General features: G+C 47.6%; 4 protein-coding genes and 2 pseudogenes across 4 annotated transcripts; all 6 read right to left on the bottom strand.

Moving 5' to 3' along the window:
• Positions 1-368: 368 nt before the first annotated feature.
• LOC136548169 (uncharacterized) lies at positions 369-902 on the bottom strand. The gene has a single exon (XM_066539786.1). The coding sequence runs from the start codon at positions 900-902 to the stop codon at positions 369-371; it is 534 nt and encodes a 177-aa protein (XP_066395883.1).
• A 2,671-nt stretch (positions 903-3,573) lies between these two features.
• LOC136548168 (uncharacterized) lies at positions 3,574-3,891 on the bottom strand. The gene has a single exon (XM_066539785.1). The coding sequence runs from the start codon at positions 3,889-3,891 to the stop codon at positions 3,574-3,576; it is 318 nt and encodes a 105-aa protein (XP_066395882.1).
• A 1,749-nt stretch (positions 3,892-5,640) lies between these two features.
• LOC136551071 (uncharacterized protein At4g14100-like) lies at positions 5,641-7,173 on the bottom strand. The gene is made up of 2 exons (XM_066542658.1): positions 6,591-7,173; positions 5,641-6,051 (listed from the first exon to the last, which is right to left on the bottom strand). The coding sequence occupies exons 1-2, from the start codon at positions 7,102-7,104 to the stop codon at positions 5,846-5,848; spliced, it is 720 nt and encodes a 239-aa protein (XP_066398755.1). The 5' UTR covers positions 7,105-7,173; the 3' UTR covers positions 5,641-5,845.
• Positions 7,174-8,477: 1,304 nt separating this feature from the next.
• On the bottom strand, positions 8,478-9,374 carry LOC136551070 (uncharacterized protein At4g14100-like; annotated as a pseudogene).
• Positions 9,375-20,989: 11,615 nt separating this feature from the next.
• LOC136548167 (TLC domain-containing protein At5g14285-like) lies at positions 20,990-21,712 on the bottom strand (annotated as a pseudogene).
• Positions 21,713-22,310: 598 nt separating this feature from the next.
• Positions 22,311-23,465, bottom strand: LOC136551069 (uncharacterized protein At4g14100-like). The gene is made up of 2 exons (XM_066542657.1): positions 22,828-23,465; positions 22,311-22,716 (listed from the first exon to the last, which is right to left on the bottom strand). The coding sequence occupies exons 1-2, from the start codon at positions 23,366-23,368 to the stop codon at positions 22,583-22,585; spliced, it is 675 nt and encodes a 224-aa protein (XP_066398754.1). The 5' UTR covers positions 23,369-23,465; the 3' UTR covers positions 22,311-22,582.
• Positions 23,466-23,722: the final 257 nt, after the last annotated feature.

The raw sequence follows: 23,722 nt of genomic DNA, 5'->3' as shown, positions 1-23,722 counted from the left end.
TGTAAAGCTCGAGGTGCACGCAAAAAAACTCTGATCATGTTGGTAAGCAAAAACGCCATAGCCGCTGGGGCGTAGGTTTCTTGTGGTCTGACCAGTTTTACTCAGCGTTTGTTTCCATGACTCTTGCTTCTAGATCTTAACGTAAGGAGGGGTCAGGTGCAAAGAATGTTTCTAAGTAGATATATTCTTATTAGCCCCCGAGTGAGGCCCAACCCCTTGCCATTGCTGGGGTTGGGTGTCACTAAAGATCGAGGAAACAATAGCGAAACCAATAAGAGAAAATGTTTACACTTTTCAGAAATATCATTCTTAATTTTCATAAGTACACGCATAGATTAGGGGTAAAAGCGACATAGCTGCTTGATGTTCTAGGCGTTGGTGAAGAGTTTGCTATTGATGGACTTGAGCTTGTAGGTGCCTGGTCGGAGCACCTCCACGATGACGTACGGTCCCTCCCACGACGGAGAGAGCTTGTGGCGGTTCTTGTTGCTCAGGACAAGGCAAAGCACCAAGTCCTCGATGTTGAAGGCCCAACCCTGCACATGGCGGCCGTGATACCGGCACAACACCTGCTGGTACTTGGCCAAGTAGAGGAGGGCAACGTCGTGCGCTTCATCAAGCTGATCAATGGCATCCTCGAGGGACGCCTTGGCTTCCTGTTCGTCATACGCCCTAACCCTTGGTGCTCTATAGTCGAGGTCAGTTGGGAGGACCGCCTCGGAACCATAGACCATGAAGAAAGGTGTGTAGCCAGTCACCTGGCTGGCGATCATCCGCAAGCTCCAGAGTACCACGAGAAGCTCAGCAACCCATTGTTCGCTGAATTTGTTCAGATAGATGAAGATCCTAGGCTTAAGGCCTTGCAAGACCATGCCGTTCACGTGCTCGACCTGCCCATTCATGTGGGGGTGCACCATAGAGGCCCAATCGACATGGATGTGGTGGTTATCACAGAATCAGAGGATTTTTTTCCTGGTGAACTGTGTGCCGTTGTCTATAATGATGGAGTTTGGGACCCCAAAGCAGTGGATAATGTCGAGGAAGAATTGCATGGCTTGTTTGGATTTAATCACGGAGATCGGTCGAGCCTCTATCCATTTTGTGAACTTGTCCACAGCGATAAGCAAGTGCGTGTAGCCCCTGGGAGCTCTCTGGAGGGGTCTGGCCAGATCAAACCCCAGACCGTGAACGGCCACGTGATAGGGATCGTTTGGAGCGCTTGGGCTAGCAGGTGGGTTTGATGAGCATGGTACCAACACCCTTCGTAGGTGTGCACAATTCGCTCGGCATTGGCCACCGCAGTTGGCCAGTAGAAGCCCAGTCAAAATGCATTTCTAACCAAGATTCTAGGTGTGGCATGATGTCCACAGACCCCACCATGGACGTCCTTCAGCAATAGCCTCCCCTGTTCGATGGGGATGCAACGATGTAGGATCTTGGTGTGACTTTGCTTGTAGAGTTCCCCCTCAATAATGATAAAGGACTTGGCATGGCGTGTGAGCCACCGAGCCTCCATCTTGTCCATCGGGGACACCTCATGGAGGAGCTAGTCGAGGTAAGGCATCCTCCAATCAGCTTGAGGGTCAGGTTCTACCACTGGATCTTCATCAACCTCCATGACTTCAAGGTCAGAAGGAGCCGATGGTTGGTTAGCCCTCGAGCCTAGGGTAGGTGACCCATCACTGGTCTATTCTGGCTCCTTGTAGTGGACCAAGGGCTTATACTAATCATTGGTGAAGACACCCGTCGGCATCAGCTCTCAGCCGAACACATTTTCGCTAGCGTGTCGGCTGCCTTGTTGAAATGCCTTGGGACGTGGTTGAGTTTGAGGCCATTGAACTTATCCTCTAGCTAGTAGACCTCTTGGTAGTACGTAGCCATCTTGGCACTGTGGCAACTTGACTCCTTCATGACTTGATCGATCACTAGCTGTGAGTCACCTCAGATGTTAAGCCGACGGATGCCCAACTTGATGGCGATGTGTAGGCCATTGATGAGTGCCTCATATGCAGCCACATTGTTGGAGGCAGGGAAGTGGATGTGAACCATGTACCTCATGCACACCCCGAGGGGTGAAACAAAGACCAATCCCACACTGGCACCTTTCTTCATTAGCGATCCATCAAAGTACATCGTCCAGTACTCTTGGTCGACGGCCGTTGGTGGCATTTGGATCTTGGTCCATTATGTAACAAAATCAGCCAATGCTTGGGACTTGATGGCCATCTAAGGGGCATATGAAATGCCCTCTCCCATTAGCTTGAGTGCCCACTTCATGATTCTTCTAGTGGCATCTCAGTTTTGGACAACTTCGCTGAGAGGGAAGGATGTCATGACGGTCACCAGGTGTGACTCGAAGTAGTGACATAACTTCCTCTTGGCAATAAGGATGGTGTATAGGAGCTTCTAGATTTGGGGATAGCGAGTCTTGGAATCAGATAAGACTTCACTAATGAAGTATATGGGACATTGCACCTTGAGGGCATGTCCCTCTTCTTCCTGTTCCACCACTAGGGCGGCGCTGACCACTTGCGTGGTGGCCGTAATGTAAAGCAGGAGTGGTTCCCCATCGGTCGACGGGACCAGAATTAGGGCCCTCATCAGGGTTTCCTTGTCCTTATTAAGCACTTCCTAAGTTTTGGGCATCCACGCAAATCAGTCAGTTTTCTTCATAAGCCGATATAGGGGGAGACCTCATTCGGTGAGGCGCGAGATAAAACAGCTAAGTGCTGCGAGGCAACCCATAACTCATTGTACTCCCTTTAGATTCTAAATCAGGCCCATTCTTGTGATGGCCAAGATCTTCTCTGGGTTGGCTTCGATGCCACGCTCGGAGATGATGAACCCAAGCAGCATACCCCTTGGGACCCAAAAAATGCATTTCTTAGGGTTGAGTTTGATGTCGTTTGCCCAGAGTCTTGCAAAGGTTTGCTCTAGGTCTGCTATGAGCTGGTCAGCCTATTTGGACTTGATCATGATGTCATCTATGTAAGCCTCAATGGTCCACTCGATGAGGTCACCAAAACACTTGAGCATACAGCGCTAGTATGTAGCCCCTGTGTTTTTCAGACCGAATGGCATCATGATGTAGCAGAACAATCCAAATGGGCTGATGAAAGAAGTCGCGAGCTGGTCGAACTCTTTCATCATGATCTAATGATACCCAGAGTATGCATCAAGGAAGTAGAGGGTTTCACACCCTAAGGTCAAGTCAACTACTTGATCTATACGTGGCAAAGGAAATGGATCCTTTAGACACGCCTTGTTGAGACCCGTGTAGTCAACATACATCCTCCATTTCCCATTCTTTTTTTGTACAAGGACAAGATTGGCCAACAACTCAGGATGACACACTTCCTTGATGAATCTAGCCGCCAAAAGCTTCGTGATCTCCTCGCTGATGGCCATGCGCTTCTCCTCATTGAAGCAATGTAGGCGCTGCTTTACTGGCTTAGAGCCTGGCCTGATCTACAAGGCATGCTCAGCGACTTCCCTCGGAATGCCTAGAATGTCCGAGGGTTTCCATGCGAAGATGTCTCTATTGGCGCGGAGGAAGTCAACAAGTGTGCTTTCCTATTTGGAGGAAAGCACGGTGCCGATGCACACCACTTTGTCCTCGAAGCTGTTGGGGTCTATGAGGACCTCCTTGACGCCTTCCGCAAGCTCAAAAGATACAACCAATCGCTTGGAGTTAGGTGCTTCCTCGATGTCCCCCTCCTTGATGATTGTGAGCTCCTCGGAGGAGATAATCACCGAGGCATGCTCACAGCACTCAACTTTGCACTCGTAAGCACACTGGAAGGAGGTGCCGATGGTGATGACCCCATGTGGGCCTAGCATCATGAGCTTTAGGTAAGTGTAGTTGGGGATGGCCATGAACTTCACGGTCATCCTAGGATGGCGTGGTAGGCTCCGTGGAACCCGACCACCTGAGGGTCTTTGTCCTATAGTTGGCTGGATCCCCAAAGGTGACGGGCAGGTCAATCTACCCGAGTGGTATGGCTTGCTTCCCCGGCACAATGTCATGGAAAGGAGCCCCGATCGATCGGACGCGCGACCGGTCGATGCCCATGGCATCAAGCATCTCGGCGTACATGATGTTGAGGCCGCTGCCTCCATCCATCAGCATCTTGGTGAGCCACTTTGTGCCAATGATTGGGTCAACCATGAGCAGGTACCTTCCTGGCTATGGGACGCTTTTTGGGTGGACAGATCAGTCAAAGGTGATGGTGGACTCCAACCATTGGAGAAAAGATGGTGCTGTTGGCTCGGCCATGTAGACCTCGCGACGCGTGAGCTTTCGGCAGTGCTTGGAGTCATAAGCCACCACCCCACCGAACATCATGAGGCAGTCATCTAACATCAGAAAACCACCATCCTTCCCCTTGGTGTCATTCGTCGTCGGCCAAGGAAAGTAAAATAAAGAAAAGTAAGATATAAGTGTTGCCGAGCACTAGGCTTATCTGTATGATATAAAGACAAACAAAAAATACCCTATTGTTGAGAAAATATGTGTTCAATTCCAAAATACCATGCATTTGAGTTCGCATCCATCCGGTTCAAAGTCCTAACCTTAAATCTCTCTGAAATGTGAAATTAAGATAAATTTCTCAACTCAACTGGTGCTAAGTTTTGCGTCTAATTGATAATATGGGTCCAATTCGAAATAGGATTACTCTCTGTCTTTATTTTATTGTTTTTGGGTGTATTCATGAGCATTTCATGTGCATTCATTAGCATTTCATGTGCTAAGTTCACACCCATAGGAATACTTGGTGCATTCATGAGCATTTCTAACTTTTGAAGAAAATAGGATTACTCTGTCTTTATTTCTTTTTTTTTTTTGCGCGAGTCATTATTTCAAAATTGATAGAACTTGAACATGCATTTGTGTTTTCTTTTCAAATTCCTTTTTCCATGTTCCAAAGGCCTTTAGTGGGCCTTCTACTAAACTGGGCTTGCTAAAGACATAGGCTTTTCACGAAACAGAAAAATCACTACTGGCTTTTCACGGAACAGAAAAATACATGTTTTGTTGCAATCAGTACTGCTCTAGTGTTCTATTACGTCCTTTTTTTTATATAGAAGGACAAACGCTGATGACCATATTCATATGTACGCATGTATACATGTCCCATAGGCGCACCGAGGTGTTTATGTTTAGATTCATAATCCAATGACTGACATTCTTAAATGGTTAAGGTATACCAAAATCTAACTTTTTTATTTCATGGTCTCGTTAGTTTTCTTGAAATTATGGTTCATTGCTATACCGGCATTGCAGGAGAAAAAACAAGCTTTACACTAGAGCAACATTCAGAGCATGATTGAGCACAAATTCTTGCTCATCGGTCAGGTTGCCCTCCGTTCTCTGCATCAGCGAGTTCTACCTTTGTGCACTTTGTTTCAGACTTTCAGGCATGACTGTTTTAATCGCAGCTAGGCAAGCAGCTCATTTCAGTCATGAACTCACGGTAGATTCATGGTACAAGTTAGCATAAGCGTTGAACTGATGTGGCTCCTCGGTTTTACAGATAGATTAAAGTACCCAACCAACTAGCTTTCCGGTCAGGAATCCGGATGCTCAAAAATGCAATTCCATTTGTGCCACTCCGGTTCAGCGACTGCAGGACAGTCAAATTCAGCAGATCAGTACCGATTATGAACCTTGCATTCTCCAAGAAAATAGTACTCCTGGCAGCTACGGCTCATCAAATTTCCAGTTCCAGGAAATGTAGAGTGACTGTTACAAAGCACAATGCGATCAACAGAGCATAACAGAATCAACAGGGCGTGGATCACCGTTGGCAAAGCCTCTCATGTCTCATCACACAATCATCAATTCTCACTGGTCAAATGATGCAGCTACAGCTGCAGCTGGAGCCCCGGCGAACCTGATCAGGCTGTTCATCACATCAACGCTACCGGATCTATCGGCAGCCACATTGGCGGTGTCGGCATTGCCACCATTGAAGCAGTAAGCAGGCGCCTGCCACTTGGAGTCTTCCAGCACTCCTCCCACCTCAAAGCTCATCACATGCTGCTGCATCCCTGGGGAAGAAGAACACACAGATCATTAACACTGCTGCATCAACCAAGTACCGCAGAAGTGAAGCAATTGAGACTGAAATAAGATATTCGCGGTTCAGGAAAACAGAGACTGTAGTAAGACAAGCACAATGACAAAATTTAGTAGCAATCCCCAATTAAGAACCCAAGCAATTGGAGAAATCCAGATTGCATCTGTGCACAAGTAAATCCGATAATTTATACTGGAGGAATGCAGAAATGTTATTACTGCAAAAAGACAAGCAGAGTTCGAAGTGTCAGGATAACTATTCAGTCTAATTCAGACTGCATCCCTGCACAACGGAACTGTAGAATCGCCACTATAATGCTGCATCAAAGGGAGAAAACTGGAAAAAGTTCCCAGAAATTTAGACTGCATCCCTACAAACTGCGGAGCAAAATTGCACGCACTGTTAGATCAAAAACAGCCGAAAAAGGGTGTGAACCACCGCAAAACCCGCGGCGTCCACCAAGAGGCGACAGAAAGTATAGATGGAATGTGCAGGTGATAGCTGTCGTACCATTGAAGAAATTCCAGCGGACGGGGCGGCCGGTGGCGACTTCCTCGTAGTACCAGACGAAGTCGACCTTGGTCCAGAGGTGGCAGTCGAAACCGTCGACGTGCTCGCGGCCGAGGTAGACGGCGCCGGCGGCGAGCCAGTCGGGCGGCAGGATCCCCACGGGGAACATCCTGCTGTGGCAGGACCCGGAGTCGAAGAAGTAGGAGGTGCCGTTGGTCCACTCGACGTCGTAGAGCGGGTCGCCCGAGAGCTGGTCCCGGATGAGGTTCAGGTTGCGGCCCCCGGGCCAGTCGTAGTAGAGGTCGATCAGCTCCAGCCGGCCGCCGCTCGCGGTGAGGTTGGTGAACACCAGCGCGTGGAACTGCTCCGGCCACGGCGTCGGCACAGGGGGGAAGGCGCCGGCACCTGCCGCTGCGGTGGCGGTCGCATTGGCCGCAGCGGGGGATACAGCGGCGAAGAGGATGAGGAGGAGGAGAAGCGGGAGCACCACGAGGGACGGCGGCGGCGGCGACATCGGCGAGTGTTGCGGCTTATCGCTTCGCGTGTGCCTACCTGCAACTAACCACTAACCACAGCCACTCGAAGCTGGACCGAAGGAGTAAGTGCTCTGTAAAGTGGGTCCCACCGGTTCAGTAGTAAAGTGGTAAAATAGGACTCGGAGAAGTTTTATTCTCGGACATGCAGCAGTCCATGGACCAAAGTAGTGACGGGCTGACGGGAATGGGAAGATTTTGGGTTGGGGCCCATGGATTTTAGGTCCAGCAGATGTGGAGCAGGGACGATTTTCTTCCTGTTGATTTTCGAGTTTGGTGGCCCGAAACATATTGGGTTCATTTCTGTGGATGGCCAGTGAAGAACCAAAATAGATCATTTTGAATCAAAACTCATGGCTTTTATTAATTAATTGTTCATGTAAGTTATTCAATTTGTTCTAAGTTGAGTCATACAATCAGGGTTGTTTATTCCCTCTTGTTTATACATGTGAATACACCGTATATTATAATAAATGTGTCGCTAGCGAACTGATCATATATCAGTTCGTTAGGTTCCTTGTGATGGAACCTGCCTACTCGGATTCAAAGTCCTTGACTTGGCACGGGTGCTCGCATTTTTCTTAATTTATTCCAGGATTTAACGGGGCTATGCTTTCAGTGGTAGGCGACGTCCCCGTCGATAGCGAGGCGCGTGCGGTGACTTCGTGAATCTCGAGATGTGCCGGCTCAGTCCTTCGGAGGTGCTCATAGGGGTAGGGTTTGTGTACGTGTGTTCATAGGGGTGAGTGTGCATGCGTGTTGTAGGCGTCTATGTTGTATTGTGTAATTCTAAAAAAAAATGTGTCGCTAGAAATTCTTCATTGCTTTTATTATATTTGTCGTATAATGGTGGGTTTGGGGTTTTAGGATCTAAGAAGTTTGATGACGAGGGTGGATTATCATCCGCATTGGTGTTCGGGGTGATTTAAGGGTTAGAGTTCGGGTTTCAAGTTTGGGTCAGTTCGGGTGAAATTTAGCTTATGCTGATACTTATACTGATTTATTATAAGAGAAAAACATTATTCGTTCGCTGAAAAGTACTGTTGAATTAGTGCAAACAGTGTATACAAGGATACACTAATGTAAACTGAAAAAATTACCCCTTACGTTCATATATATAGTATTATTCTCGGAATGCACATGTCTAAAATACAGTAATCCTATATACAAACGGAAGAATATATAGACATACTACACATACTAATAGTACTCCGTAGTCCGTAGAGCGTACACGACACCTTGAGACAGATGTTTCTGTAGAGAGCCTCTCTTCAATCACTCATCAGACTTGAAGAGCTCACGTACTGTCGGCACTGCAGCCGGAGACCCGGAGGAGGTCTCCGGCGACCTGAGCTCAAGGAGAAGCAGCGGCGCCGTCGGCACTGCTGCCAGTGCCATTGAAGCAGTAAGGCGGTGCCTGCCACTTTGTGGAGTCCTGCGCGGCACTCCCCCCACCTCAAAGCTCAGCACGTGCCGCTGCATCCCTGTCCCTGCGAAACACAAGAGCGCACAATTGCATAAATCATCAATCCATCTACTGCCATGCCTCATGCATCAAGCAAAGTAGCCGGACTGGCGGAAGAAATTCAGAGTTCAAGAACACCAATAACCAAGAAAACGGAAAATCACTGTACTGTATATGCCAATTGCCAAGTAGCAAATCAAGAAACTAAAGATACTGGATTTATTTGCAAGTCAGCGATCACTGCACCGTACCATTGACGACGGTCCAGCTGACGGGGCGGCCGGTGGCGACGTCCTCGTAGTAGCGGGCGAAGACGAAGTTGGACCAGACGTGGCAGTCGAAGCCGTCGACGCGGTCGCACCCCAGGTACGTGGCGGCGCACCCGCTTTCTTCCAGTCGGGCGGCAGGAGGCCGACGGGGTACTGGAAGGTGGTGCAGGACGAGGAGTCGAACAGAAAGGAGGTGCGGTTCGCCCACTGGACGTCCCGGAGCGGCGGCTCGCCACCACTGGAGCCGAGCTGGTCGCGGATGATGTTCAGCTCGCGCCCGCGCGGCCAATCGTAGTAGATATGTCGATCTGCTGCAGCCGGCCGCCGCGCGCCGTCTGGTTCGTGATCACCACCTCGTGGTACTGCTCCGGCCACGACGGTGTCGCCGGCACCGGGGATGGAGCAGGAGGCCCGCCCCCGCCTCAGCAGCTGGTGCCGCTGCGGCGACGGACGGTGGTGTCGTCTTGGCGTTGCCCGCGGCGACTAGGAAGAGTGAGAGGAGCTGGAGAGGCGACATCGGCGGGTTCTCCTGCAGGCTGCGAGTGCTGAGGAAGAGAAGTGAAATCTTAACTTTCGTCCACACGAGAAAAATTGCTTGTAATTATTTTATTGAAACGGTACGGCTGATACGTCCCAGCGAACAGCCATACTAGTCTGCCGCTCTCGAGCTGCAACTTGTTGCCCTCCCCAGTCCCACCCAGCCATGCGTGAAGACTGATGACTGGGCAGTCGTCGCCACAGCACTCTAGCACAGTCGCCAGCTAATGTCCTGTTCGTTTGGTTTATAAGTCATGACTGAAAGTACTATTAGCTAATTTATTGTAAGAGAAAAATACTATTCGTTGGCTGAAAAAGTACGATTTATAAGCCAAACGAACATGACAAGTCAGTTTGCCCATGAGGATTATTTTTTCTTTTTTAAGGAAGTTGTCTTCTTTACGGGTAATATAAGAGAGCAACGTACTCACCGTTTTCCACAGCATTTATCCCTACAGTTGGAGTGACGGTGACTGACAGCGTACGTACAAAGTACAAAATACAGAAGATGAGAAAGTGGATAATCTGTGTATTTCTATACTATATCTATATCTATCTATATCGAATATTAAAAAGGTAAAATTTCTCTGCAAACCTATTTTTGTTCAGCCCAACTACCAGGCCACTCGCCCCGATCGCACTCGCAGTCTTCGGCTTCTGTCTCCACAAGGCACCCCATCGCTCCATTGTCTCTTACAACCCGTTTGGATGTTGGTATTGAGGCCTGGAATTTGGCATTGGCATTGAATACCTCCAATTCTAATGTTTGGATGATCTTGGCATTCGTAGTTGGAAACTAGCTCCAATACCGCACGACATTCGACTTGCCTGCTCGACCCCACCCACAATACCGAGGCTTGCCCCTCTATATTCGCCTGAATCGGGCCTTTCTTCCCCACGCGGAATAAGTCGCCGGTCGCCGCAAACTCGATCCTTCCCCTCGTCTTCCCTCGCATACCAGCCCTCTGCCCCTCATCTCAGCCTGTAGAGCTCCTTCCCTTCATCTTCTCCCGCTCCGACAAGGTGTGGCGCCATGCCGGGCACCGCCTCTGCCCACTCCTCGACGATGATGACAATGGCGAGCGGTGGCGCGAGCGCCCTTGTGGGCGAGCGGCGGCGCACGAGCGGGTGTCAGCGCGAGCGCGTGTGAGGGCGAGCGGGCGGCGGCGTGTGTGAGGTCGAGCGAGCGAGCGGGCTGCGGTGCGAGCACGCATGAGGTGGAGCTCCCCATGTCCGGTCGAGAACCCCCGAGATCCGCCATGGCCGATCGAGCTCTCCCATCGGCGACCCCTTCTTCCCCGTTGTCTGTCGGCTGTCGAGATCCACCATGGGCGGTCGAGCTCTCCCATCGGTGCCGCTTCTTCCCCATCGGTGTGGATTGACAGCCATGGCCGGGGTCAAGCTCCCCTCGTCGTGGCCAGGGTCGAGCTCCTCCTACCGTGGCCTGCCATGGTGGCCGCTGCCAACCTCCACCTAACATGGATGGGTCAAGCTTCCCCAGCATTTCAATTCTATGCTTTTGCATCCAAACAGTAAACAGATTTGAGCTGCTTACTAGGATTTCAAAAGCCAATTCAATGGTCATCCAAACAATAATATTCGAATTGTTGACATTTCAATACCATGGCTGCTTTGGTATTGAACCCAATTCAATTCCAGTTTCCCCAATATCTACATCCAAATGGACCCTTAGATGATTTTCGTACTAGTGAAAGCCGTATAATTGTAAGTACTCACTTTTTCCATTTGTTGGACTGCCTGTTCTTATGATCTATTGGTGGAATCTATATACTTTAATATTAAACTGTTTTTTATTTTTTTATTTACTAGCAAATATGTCCGTGCATTACAATGAGAGAAAAAAAACTATCAAACATTTATGCAAAATGAGAACATGAATGGTACATATCTATTTATATTTTATCCTTCTATAATTTATTTTATGATGGCAATGATATCCACAATGTAAGTTAATGTTGACAATAATATAACAATGTCCTACTAAACCAATATCGAATTAAAATACACATTGATATATTTTTTCTTTCGTTGCAAAGCACATAAATATGACAGTGTCGATTTTGCACATGGCAACCCTCGTCAAGAATTACATAAATATATTTGTTTAAACTTGATTAGACAAAATCTGTCCAAGATTCCAGTTCACGAAATAATTGGTTAGACCATTGAATAATCCATATTTTAATAAAAATAAGTTCTGTTTCTAATCAAAACTATATCAGATGGTGTAAAACATTGTATCTATTGTTAGTTCTTCACGTTTATATGAAAAACCCCACAAGAGTGAGTAATAACAGACAGAAAAAAGGTACATAAAAAACCCGGTGGAGCGAACAGCGAGCCACAAAACTGAGTAGAAAAAATCGGAAATAGAACAAGCGACAAAAATCCAAAACATAAAGAATTGAAACCAAGCGAGAGATCAGATCAGACCAACCAAGTAGATATAGCTAAAATTTTGCTGGCCCACAAAACTGAACCACTGCAGCTCAACTTTAGTCCCAACCCACCCTCATCCCGTAACCAACTAACCTAGCACTCGGCCGCTCATTCCACTTCCACAAGCATCGGTCTCCAAAAAAAAGAGCACGTGGCAGCGGCGGCTGGCCGGAGACGGCCTCGCGGCCAGGCCAAACTCCCAAGCAGCGGCTGCTGCCTGCGCCTCTCCTCCTTCGCTGGGTTGCAGTGCGGCATAGTCCCTGGATAAGCGGCGGCGGCGGTGTCCAGCACAAGCTGTGGCGGCAGTGTGCAGCGTGCGGGTCAATAGATGCTGCACAAGCAGCACACTCCTGTTGTTTGTCTTCCCCATCTCGACTATTCATCTTCCCCAACCCGGAGTGGCGGGGGAGGTAGCACGAGCGTGGACGGTGACGACCACTCAGTGATTGTGGTGGGCGACGTCGGGTGAGGCCTGGCTGTTTGTGCTCATTTTTTTTTGGCTACATAGTTGGTTGCCTCGATTTGCTATGTATTTGGTCTCGATCTGGTTTATATACATATCTGATGGTCTTGATTTGGTATTGTACTCTATTTGGTCTCGATCTATATCGTGATGGCCTTAATTTGGTTCTCTATTTCTCTTGTGCCTCGGTCTATTTGGTTCTCTGTCTAGTCCACGACGAGGAGACTCTGACATTTCGGAATCGCATGATTCGTATTTGTATTGTATTCGATTTGTCCTATTGCATTTCGTAAGGGAGTTCATCACATCGGAGGTGGGACTTTCGGGTATAATTACGATAGGGGAGGCCAGACAAAATTTGAGTCCAGACGAAATCTAAGGCTAAAATTTTACATTTTTACCTCTTTTTTTTTTGAAACAAACACGTTGAGTCTCTTTATTCAGGCACAGACGGTTTAGCATAGTCGCGAACCACAAAGTTACATACAAAACTCGGAAGGGGATCAAGCCAAACGTATGGTTGATCCGGGTCCCAACCAAGACTCAAGCGAGTTATATCATGCGCACAACTATTACATGATCTAGAAATGTGTTGAACTTATTGGGGATAGATTCACGAAAAAAAGTTTCAAAGATGAACGTAGTGTTCTCGTCCGTCACGCACGCGTAGAACACCGTCATGGTCTTTGAGTCCTTGTTCGTTATTACTCACATGGTACGTCGTCGATGCCCTCTTCTGGTTTATTTTCCCGTTCAGATGCCTTTTATTTTTTCCGATTTTTTTTGTCCTTTTTCTCCCGTTTCGAAATTGAATCTTCCGTCCAGTTATGTTCTATTCTAATTTTCCGGTTCAACTAAATGTGTTTCTATTCTCTTTTTTTATTTTCATGGAGTTCATAAAACTTAATATTTAACTGTACTAACACATGGATACTATGAAAATTAATCTTAAGATATATCTACAAGCATTTTTTTTTGCTTAGGAACCAAAGAAAAAGATGTATCAAGGCCATAATTCAATTTGATATACAAGCTTAATTGGACATTGTCATATTGTTACTAACATGAGCTTATATTTTGGATGTTATATTCATCACAAATAAAATATAATTGTCAAATTTCTTAAGAAGGGAAACACAAATACTCTCTCGTTTCAGGTTACTAGCAAATATGCACGTGCAACACGCACGTGTTTCTAAAAACTATATCAAATGCAATGAAATGTTAATTGAATTTCAACTCGTTTCATTGGCTTCGCCAACTTGCTCTACCCCTTAGGTCCCCGCGTCGTCTCTGCCAGGGCGACTCAGGGCGACCCACCGCCGCCACCAAAGCTCCCCGTCAGTGCGGCCCCCTGGCCGCAGTCGCTGCTCACCTGTGAGTGGTGGCGGCGGGCCACGGTGGCGCTCAACAAGGTAGCCGTCCGCAGCCCCCATCTTCCTCCCCTCCCTCTCTCTTTCCTCTCTCCGACCTCGCTCTGCTCCATGGTGGCCGGCGGCCGGAGCGGCCGCAACGGGTTAGATCCCAGCTCTCCAAGGCCAAATCCGGGAGTTGCCTACCCGGATCCATGCACGGGGAGCCACGCGGCGTGACCTAGAGGTGTCTTCTCCGGCGACGTGGCTAGCTGGCGGAACGGACGGATCCAGGGCCCTCGGGGCTGGATCTGCCCTCTCCCTTGCCGGACCTTCGACGGGCAACAAAGGTTCCGGGCTAGCTAGTGCTCACCTATCCAATTCTAGCTTTCAATGTCACATAAACCTATGCAACTAGTACTTCAAGCAAACCAGAGAGCACCTACACAATCTAGTAAGCAAAAGCACAAAGCCACCTAAGCTCACTAGCAATGCTCAATAACAAGGCAACTAATGCCAAATTAGAGAGCGCAAATTACTTAGCTACACAAACTAAGCAAAGCAACTAACAAGGTTACTAAAACCAAATTAGTTACGCAAGTGAGCTACTTCTATGCTACACAAGCAAGAAGGTAACTAGCAGGCTGCACAAGCTAACTAATTATAAGAGCAACTACACAAGCAGAATATATGAAATGTAAATACAAGCTTGTATTGGAGAAATGCAAATCAATAGGATGAACAAGGTTGACACGATAATTTTTATCCTGAGGTTCACTTGGTTGCCACCAAGCTAGTCCCCATTGAGACAATCTCCAAGGTTGCCGTCGGTCCACAAGTCACACTCTCCCATGTGAAGTGCTTACCACAAGCTCTAGCACTTAACATGGTTCGACCACTTGTCGCTCTTCGTGTCTCGCTCTACTAGAGTTGCTCTTCGCGGCTCCCACGGGGTGAGCAAAATACCCATCACAAGCTCTTCTCCGGAGCACCGCACAATCACCACGCGGGCTTCACCAGAGGCCACAACCACCAAGCCGTCTAGGTGATGGCAATCACCAAGAGTAACAAGAAATCTCCAATCACAAAGATTTCCTAGTGCCACCAAATGCAAATCCCGAATGCACACACTAGGCTCTCAATCCCTCACTCGAAGTAGCACCAAGCTTGAGAGGAAGAGAAGGGGAGGAGGTGGATCTTCAACCTCTCATGCACACCCACAAAGAACTCTCAATCTCTCCTAGAAATTTCAGCTCAAATCATGGGAGAGAGAGGAGTGGAGGAGGAACCCTAGCTCATGGATGTAACAATGGGGAAGGAGCTATTAGGGAAGAAGGAAGGGAAAGGCACTGCCTTATCCCCAGCTGCCTAGGCTTGCTCTGGCCAGCCCGAGTGTGCCCAGCCTGGCCCCCAATGCACGGCCTGGCCCAGGCCAAGGCCCAATGGCTAGCTCTCCTTCAACGGTTCACTGTAGTAGCCGAGCACCAATGAGCAACGGCTCCCTCACGCTCCCACCTGACACAATGGTGAAAGGTCCTAATGGCTAGAGGGGGGAATGAATAGCCTATTAAAAATTTCTATAACAACACCAAGACAAATGATTAGTCAATAAGATGGCGAAGTGAATTTTGCGCTAGCACTATACTTGGGGTTGCAAGCCACCTACCCAATTCTATTTTATATAGTCTCTATCCACACAATGGATATGTTGCTACACTAAGTTAGTGTGCTCTCAACAGCTAACTAAAGAGCCACACTAACCAAACTAATAAGCTCTCACGACTAGCTACACTAAAGAGCTTGACAACTAGTTTGCGATAATGTAAAGAGATAGAGCAAGATGGATATACCACCGAGTCGAGGAATGAACCGATCAATCACAAGGATGAATACCAACCACCTCAGAATCAAATGATGACAATGATTTTTTACCGAGGTTCACTTGCTTGCCAGCAAGTTAGTCCTCGTTGTAGCGATTCACTCACTTGGAGGTTCACACGCTAATTGGCATCACACGCCAAACCCTCAATAGAGTGTGGCATAACCAACACAAGATGAGGATCACACAAGCCATGAGCAATTTACTAGAGTACCTTTTGGCTCTCTGCCGGGGAAAGGTAAAGAACCTCTCACAATCACCACGATCGGAACCGAAGACAATTGCCAACCTTCGCTCGACGATCCTCACTGCTCCAAGCTGTTTAGGTGGCGGCAACCACCAAGAGTAACAAGGAATCCCATAGCAAAACACGAACATCAAGTGACTCTAGATGCAAACACTCAAGCAATGCACTTGGATTCACTTTCAATCTCACAAAGATGATGAACCAATGATGAAGATGAGTGGGAGGGCTTTGGCTAAGCTCACAAGGTTGTTATTCAATGCAAAATAGCTAGGAGTGTGAGCTAGAGCCGGCAATGGGGCTTAAATAGAAGCCCCCACGAAATAGAGCCATTGTACCCCTTCATTGGGCACTGCTCAGGGTGACCGGATGCTCTGGTCAGATCGACTGGACGTAGGACCCCAGTGTTCGGTCGCGCGATGCACGCCATGTGTCCCCTACTTCAAATGTCGATCGCCCGACGTCAACGGCCATCAGTATATTTAAGTTGTGACCGGACGCGCTGCTCGAAGTGACTAGACGCACCAACACCAACGTCCGATCGTTTCCAGTAAGGTTCTAGTGGTGGAAATTTGTGACCGGACGCGTTCGGTCAGTCACGATCGGACACAACATTAGTGTCTGGTTCTTTCTCCTCTTCTCTGTGCTGCCATGTCAGCGGGACCGGACACACCCATCACACGTCCGGTCACGAAGTGACCCAGAGTCCGATCGAAGACCGACGCCAGCGTCTTCACTGCATCCACTGACTGGACGGGCCGGTCCAGTTAAGGCTAGCGTCTGGTCACTTACAGTGACCTCCTTTCACCTATGTTTCTTCACCGAGTTGATCCGTTTCAACTCCAACTTCTTTATCCTTGCTCAAATGTGCCAACCAACAAGTGTACCACCTTGTGCACATGTGTTAGCAAATTTTCACAAATGTTTTCAAGGATGTTAGCACTCCACTAGATCCTAAATGCATATGCAATGAGTTAGAGCATCTAGTGCACTTTGATAACTGTATTTCGATACGAGTTTCACCCCTCTTAATAGTACGGCTATTGAACCTAAATGTGATCATACTTGCTAAGTGTCTTGATCATCGAAACAAAATGGCTCCTACTACTTATACCTTTGCCTTGAGCCTTTTGATTTTCTCTTTCTTCTTTTCAAGTCCAAGCACTTGATCATCACCATGGCATCACCATCATCATGTCATGATCTTCATTTGCTTAACCACTTGGAATATGCTACCTATCTCATGAACACTTGATAAACTAGGTTAGTACTTAGGGTTTCATCAATTCACCAAAACCAAACAAGAGCTTTCAATCTCCCCCTTTTTGGTAATTGATGACAACCCTTTTTACAAAGATATGAATTAAAATTTTATTAAATCCATGTTGCTTGCCCAAGCATATTTACCATGTATAAAAGGATATGGACAAATTTCATGAACCCCAAATGGTAATAATTGCTCCCTCTACATATGTGCTAAGAGTTTGGATTGTAGCTTGCACATATGCTTAGATAGGAAATATAGGAGACATTGTCTAGCAAATGATGCTAAGGTATAAGAGATGGACCTTTGAAGTGTGATACCAATCGGAGTGTACCAATATACCATCCTTAGCACCATTAGTAACTAGACATACACAAAAACTAGAATACCCCATGAGATCAACATTGGAAGTAAGGGTCTAATTTTCATAGTGTGAGCATGAGTCTAGTTACTTAACATATGCATACTAGTTTTTCATTTCATCATTCAAACCTATAACTAGCATACACCACACAAGCATGGATATTGAAATTAAAAATTTGTGCCATGCTAGCAAACATATGAAATGCACATTCAAATGCACCATACAAGTTCATGAGCTTGCTCCCCCTACTTGTGTGCTCAAAATTTTAATTGATCCCCTTCCTTTGTCATATCTCTCCCCATATGTCAAATTCTCTCTCTATCACTTATATCTTGGTTTCTCTCCCCTTTGTTGTCTTTTCACTATCTTTGGACACTATTTCTCCCCCTTTGTCATCAATGACCACAAAGGTTTAAAGTGTAGACAGGTTGAGATTATCAATATCAATCAATGGGGTGAGGATCATTTTCCTAAATTTGGTCCAATCTAGATCATTTGCCAAAGATATTTAACTCGGTTTGATCCAAGGACAAGTTTCTTCACACCTTTAATTAAGGGCTATCTTGTACCATGTCGAGTTAAACACTTGGAGCTCATTTTTTAGATCAAACACTAGGTTTACAAGCCCACAAACATGTCATATGCTACCACTAGACCAAAATAAGCATAGAAGCAATAGTGGTACCATACAATCATCAAATTCATTTGATTTTCATGAATGAGCCTATTAAATGATAAAGATGTCTAGATGCACTAAACATATCCTTAGTAAGGATGTATGCCATGCCAATTAACTTTTACCTTGGATTGCTCGAAGGAGAGGCATGCCATATAAGTGGGGGGTGCATCAACACATATTTGAGAAATCCAATATATTCAACTCATTTCTTAGCTTGCAAAACCTTTTCTCATCCAATGGCTTGGTGAATATATCGGCAAGTTGATCTTCAGTACCTACACTCCCAATGCAAATGTCTCTTTTTTGTTGGTGATCTCTTATGAAATGGTGACGGACATTAATGTGCTTTGTTCTTGCATGTTGAACTGGATTGTTGGTTAATTTGATTCCACTCTCATTGTCACATAGCAATGGCACTTTCTTGAACTTGATTTCAAAGTCACTCAAAGTGGACTTCCTCCAAAGTATCTGTGCACAACAACTACCGGCGGATATGTATTCGGCTTCGGCGGTTGATAATGCAACACTATTTTGCTTCTTTGATGACCATGAAACAAGTGATCTTCCCAACAATTGACATGTGCCCGAGGTGCTCTTCCTTTCAACCTTGCATCCCGTATAATCTGAGTCGAAGTAACCAACTAGCTCAAACTTTGCTCCTTTGGGATATAGATGAGTACCTTGCATCCCTGCCGTCGATTCCTTGAGGAGTCCCTCACTGTGACTGTTGTGCTTCATTTCCACTCGCATTGGTCCGTCCAGCATCTGTTGATCAGTGCCCGGTTTGTTGTCGTGGATAACTGTAGCAGGATGCTTTGCCTGCTACTGCTTATCCCCGGTGGATGCTTGGCCGCTGGTTGGTTCATTGGCAGATGCTTTACCGCCGTTTGGTTTGTTAGCGGATGCTTTGCCACCGTTGTCATTGGCCTTCTCTCTAGCAGATGCTTTACTGCCGAGAGTGACCTGGCCCTTCCCCCGCTACAGATGCTTTGTTGCAGTGGGTGTCTTCGCCTCTTCCCCAGCGGATGCTTGGCCGCTGGTTGGTTCGTTGGCGGATGCTTTACGTCATTGTGCGATGTTGTATCCTTTTTTCTTACCGGCTCAGTAAATAGGTTTAGGTGTCGTGGGCAGTCATCCTCTTTTGTATCCTTTTTCTTGTTCCTAGTTTCTATTCTAGGTCACTCACCACTAGCTTGGTGGTTTGTAATCTGTGCTATGAGGGTTCTCTCGTAGTTGCGTTGTGTAATTCTCTCTACTTAATGAAAAATGGGTTATATTCACCCATCACAAAAAAATGTTAATTGAATTATAATGGTAGATGGCAAGTGCTTTGATCGATTTGATCGGGTTGTGTAGAATAAGGTTCAAATCGTGTGTTTGTTAGGATGCCTTAGCTGCATATATCACTGCACTTTGACTTGACACCTTTTTAAACGGCTCGTGTTGCCCCTATCTTATCCTATTTTTCATACTTCTGTCGATCCGTCCTCGTATAGGTGGAGAACCCGTCCTAGTCTCAGTTGTGCTACCAGAGGCTCTAGGAGGGAGAAAGCACTTATCTTAGAGTGAGGTTACTACTTATATGTTTTCAGCTGTTATCCTTTCCATAGTTGGCTATACCCAACATTTACTATAGGCACATGCAAACAATGTGAGGGATTATGACTTTATTAACGATGTAATAAGATTTTGTCTAAATGAACAGATATAAAATAATGTGATATAAATAAACAAGCATATGTAGATGCGAAACAATTATGGCTTAAATAATATAGCATTAATTTATTTAGCAGGTCCATCTAAACATAACTTTATATTATTTTTTCTTTTTGCCCCATAAACAATGTAACTCTATGTTTTTTTCCCTTTTTGGCCACATAAAGTAGAGGATAAAGTACATGTACATGATCTTTTTTTTCATTATTTCTTACAAACATGTTTAGATTTTTGTTTTCACCTTTTTTTTGTCATACATTATATACACATGTTTACCAAAAATATTCCGTGCGTGTAGTGCGACACACATGTGTTTATGAAAAATATTTCAAATGTCATGGGAATATTAATTGAATTCTCGATATATCAGTTCATATATATATCATAGATATTTCTTTAAATATAGAAATAGAATATCTTTATAGATGGGTTCAAACTCAATGACAGGGCCACTCATATACTCCTACTGAGCAACTATAGTCCAAAGTTACGCATTAATATTTTTGACATCGAGTGCATTGATCCTCTAAAGCACCAAAATGATGTATACTCCTATGTTGTTATAATCCAGACCATGGGTATGCAAGAAAACTTATATCATACAAAAGGGCATGATCTACCATTCAAACGAAACAACCATTGAAATAACTTGCACGAGGTACATGTATTCATGTCATTAGTTTATATAGCCGCAATGAATTAAATACGATAATATGAGGGGTACTGAAGTGAGAGTCCATCCAACTCATAGGGCTCATCGGATCCTCCCACATTCACCTTCCAAGAGTTCGGGTTCGGAGTCCAATATCGTTCTAAAGCACAGAGGACAAGCGAATCTATAAGGCTCGTATAAATACATTTTGCATTATTATTTTGGCTTATATGGGCATCAGAGTCCTTTTTGGCTCATATGGGTGTCGAAGTCCTCAGACGTGATAGTTTGGCTCGTATGGGCGTTGGAGTCTTACATCTCACGTGTTTTCCTTTTTCGATGTCTAGAAGGAATCTTGGTTGAGGAGGAGTCTTACATCTTACATGTAAGATTACGGATGACGGAGAGCTCATATAACACGACGTCTAGATTAAACGGTTTTTATAGAGAGAGAACCCCTAAAAAAACTCAACTCTTTTATAGTGTGGTAATGATAAGACGTTTTGGATTTTTTAATTCTTATTAGTTTTTAGACCAGAGGTTCCAAATCCACAGGTTGCTAACAGCAATGCCAGTGATGACAATGAGGATCCAGGAGATCCGCACCTACGACGGATGACGTCGACGGCCTGGCCGGACAGGTAGAAGGCGGTCATCTTGAGGAGGAATAGCGGGCCGGCGACGCCCTTGACGAGTGTGTAGAGCACATAGAAGGGCGGCGAGAGGGCGTCGTAGACGCGCGCAGCGGCGGGGGACTAGTCCCACCAGATCCCGGCGAGCATCCAGACGTTGTGCAGCAGGCTGGTGACCTCGCCTGGGAGGAGGAGGACGAGGAGCGCGTAGGCGCCGTGGCGGACGAAGTAGTGGCAGGTGAGTAAGACGAAGAGCGTGGCGAGGTGGTGCGCGATGATGAGGATGTCCCCGGACAGGAAGCCGAGGTAGTGGAGCAGGTCCATGGTGAAGTAGGCGATGTTGTAGTCGAGGACGTGGTCCTGGAGGCGCGCATTGGGCTCGGCGAAGGAGCGGGCTCCGGCAGGCAGAGCGAGGATGGCCCCTCCAGCGGCCAGCATGGCGGGGGTGCCGTGGAAGAGCGAGACGAGGCAGCTGGCACCGTCCAGGCGCTGCTGCGGCGCACACCATCAGAACACAACGAGCTGGCTGATGCAGTAGATGGTAGCGTACATGGCGAGGAACGCCGGGAACAGACACCGCTTCTCGCACGGCCAAGGACGCCAGCAAATCCATGCCCGGGCCAGGAAGCCGCCGGACCAGTGCTGGATAGAGGAGAATTGGTCGCGTCGGGACGGGGGGACTGGAGGGAGGGCGAGGGGTAGGGTTTTGGGGCGGCGGTGGCATGGAGGAAGATGGACGGCTCTGCCTCTGCGCTACTGCTACTGCGGTTGCGGTTGGGTTTGGTTTGTTGCGGTGGGGAAGGGGAAGAAGGCGAGACGACAAATATAAACAAGTGCCAAACAGCCAAAGCCAAACCGAGAGATCGAAACAAGGAGGGTTTTTATTTGTTTGTTTCGTGTGATTTGAGGCCGCTGCGTAAGGGTTGCGTGTTTAATTCTTTTGGGTGAGCTGGGTTTGGTTTGTTGTGGTGGGGAAGGGGGAGAAGGCGAGGCGGCAAATATAAACAACTGCAAAACAACCAAATTCAAACCGAGAGATCGAAACGAGGAGAGTTTTTGTTGTTTGTTTTGTGTGATTTAAGGCTGCTCCATAAGGCGTGTTTAATTCTTTTGGGTGGGCTAGGTTTGGTTTGTTGCGGTGGAGAAGGGGGAGAAGGCGAGGCTACAAATATAAACAAGTGCCGAACAATCAAAGCCAAACCAAGAGATCAAAACGAGAAGGGGTTCTGTTTGTTAGTTTCGTGTGATTTGAGGCCGCTCCGTAACCGTTGCGTGTTTAATTCTTTTGGTTGAGCTGCTGACCACTAATAGTACACACGTCATCCCCCTTGAGACACATGTGACATGTCACTGCAGAAAGCCTCTCCTCAGTCACCCATCAAGATGGACTTTCTTCAAGAGAGCTCACAGTGTCAAATGATATGCACTATGCAGCGTCCAGCTGCAGGTGGAGCCCGGACTCCGGACGCCCGGCGACGTGATCTCAGGAAGACGAAGCAGCGGCGCTGGCCCTACTGCCGCCATTGCTGTTGGTGAAGCAGTAAGCCGGTGCCTGCCACTTGGAGGAGTCCTGCAGCACTTCCCCCGCCTCGAAGCTCAGCACATGCCGCTGCATCCCTGGAAAAGCAACAAAGCAGAAATCATCACTGCTCTGCACCTGCATCATATGTATGTCAATCTCCGAATTAAATCAAGAAACTGAACGAAGATACTGGAATTCGCATGTACCATTGAAGTTCCAGCTGACGGGGCGTCCGGTGGCGACGTCCTCGTAGTAGCGGGCGAAGACGAAGTTGGACCAGACGTGGCAGTCGAAGCCGTCGACGCGGTCGCGGCCCAGGTAGGCGGCGCCGCGGGCTTTCCAGTCTGGCGGCAGGAGGCCGACGGCGAACTGGAAGGTGGCGCAGGACGCGGCGTCGAACAGGAAGGCGGTGCCGTTGGCCCACTCCACGTTCCACTGCGGCTCGCGGGAGAGCTGGTCGTGGACGATGTTCAGGTCCCGCCCGCGCGGCCAGTCGTAGTAGAGGTCGATCAGCTGCAGCCCGCCGCCGCGCGCACTCAGGTTCGTGATCACCACCGCGTGGAACTGCTCCGGCCACGGCGGCGTCACGGGCGGCACCAGGGACGGCGGAGCAGGAGGCCCGCCGCCCCTGTCGTCTCTGGTGGGCGCTGCTGCTGCTGCCGCGGTCACGGACGCCACTGCGGTGGTCTTGGCAGTGGCCGTGGCCGTGGCGAGGAGCAGTGGGAGGAGCAGCAGGAGAGGGGACATTGGGGGCTTATCCGGGCTTATCACCGCCACTCCGTCCGTGCGTAGATGCTAAGGTTGGCGTTCGAGAAAAGTTGCTCATTTTTAATTTGCCGCTCTCCAGGAGCAACGCCGACACGATGATCCTGAGGAGAACGACGTAAGAGGAGGCGACATCGGCCATCGGGGGCTTATCCGGGGCTTATCTCGGACACTTGGTCATGCTCCGCCTGTACGGTACGAGGAAGCAGACGGGAGTTTTACTTTCGACCACACGAGAAAATTTCCCCATTTAAACGGATAGTTCAGATTCAAATTCATGTTAAGTTATTTACTCGATTTAATTTATGATCAAGTATCTATCTTTTTATCAATAGT

The sequence above is a fragment of the Miscanthus floridulus genome, chromosome 4 (assembly GCF_019320115.1).
Source record: "Miscanthus floridulus cultivar M001 chromosome 4, ASM1932011v1, whole genome shotgun sequence".
NCBI classification, from domain to species: Eukaryota; Viridiplantae; Streptophyta; class Magnoliopsida; order Poales; family Poaceae; genus Miscanthus; species Miscanthus floridulus.
The sequence above is the reverse complement of the archived record's forward strand: the minus strand, read 5'-3'. Positions and strand labels throughout refer to the sequence as shown.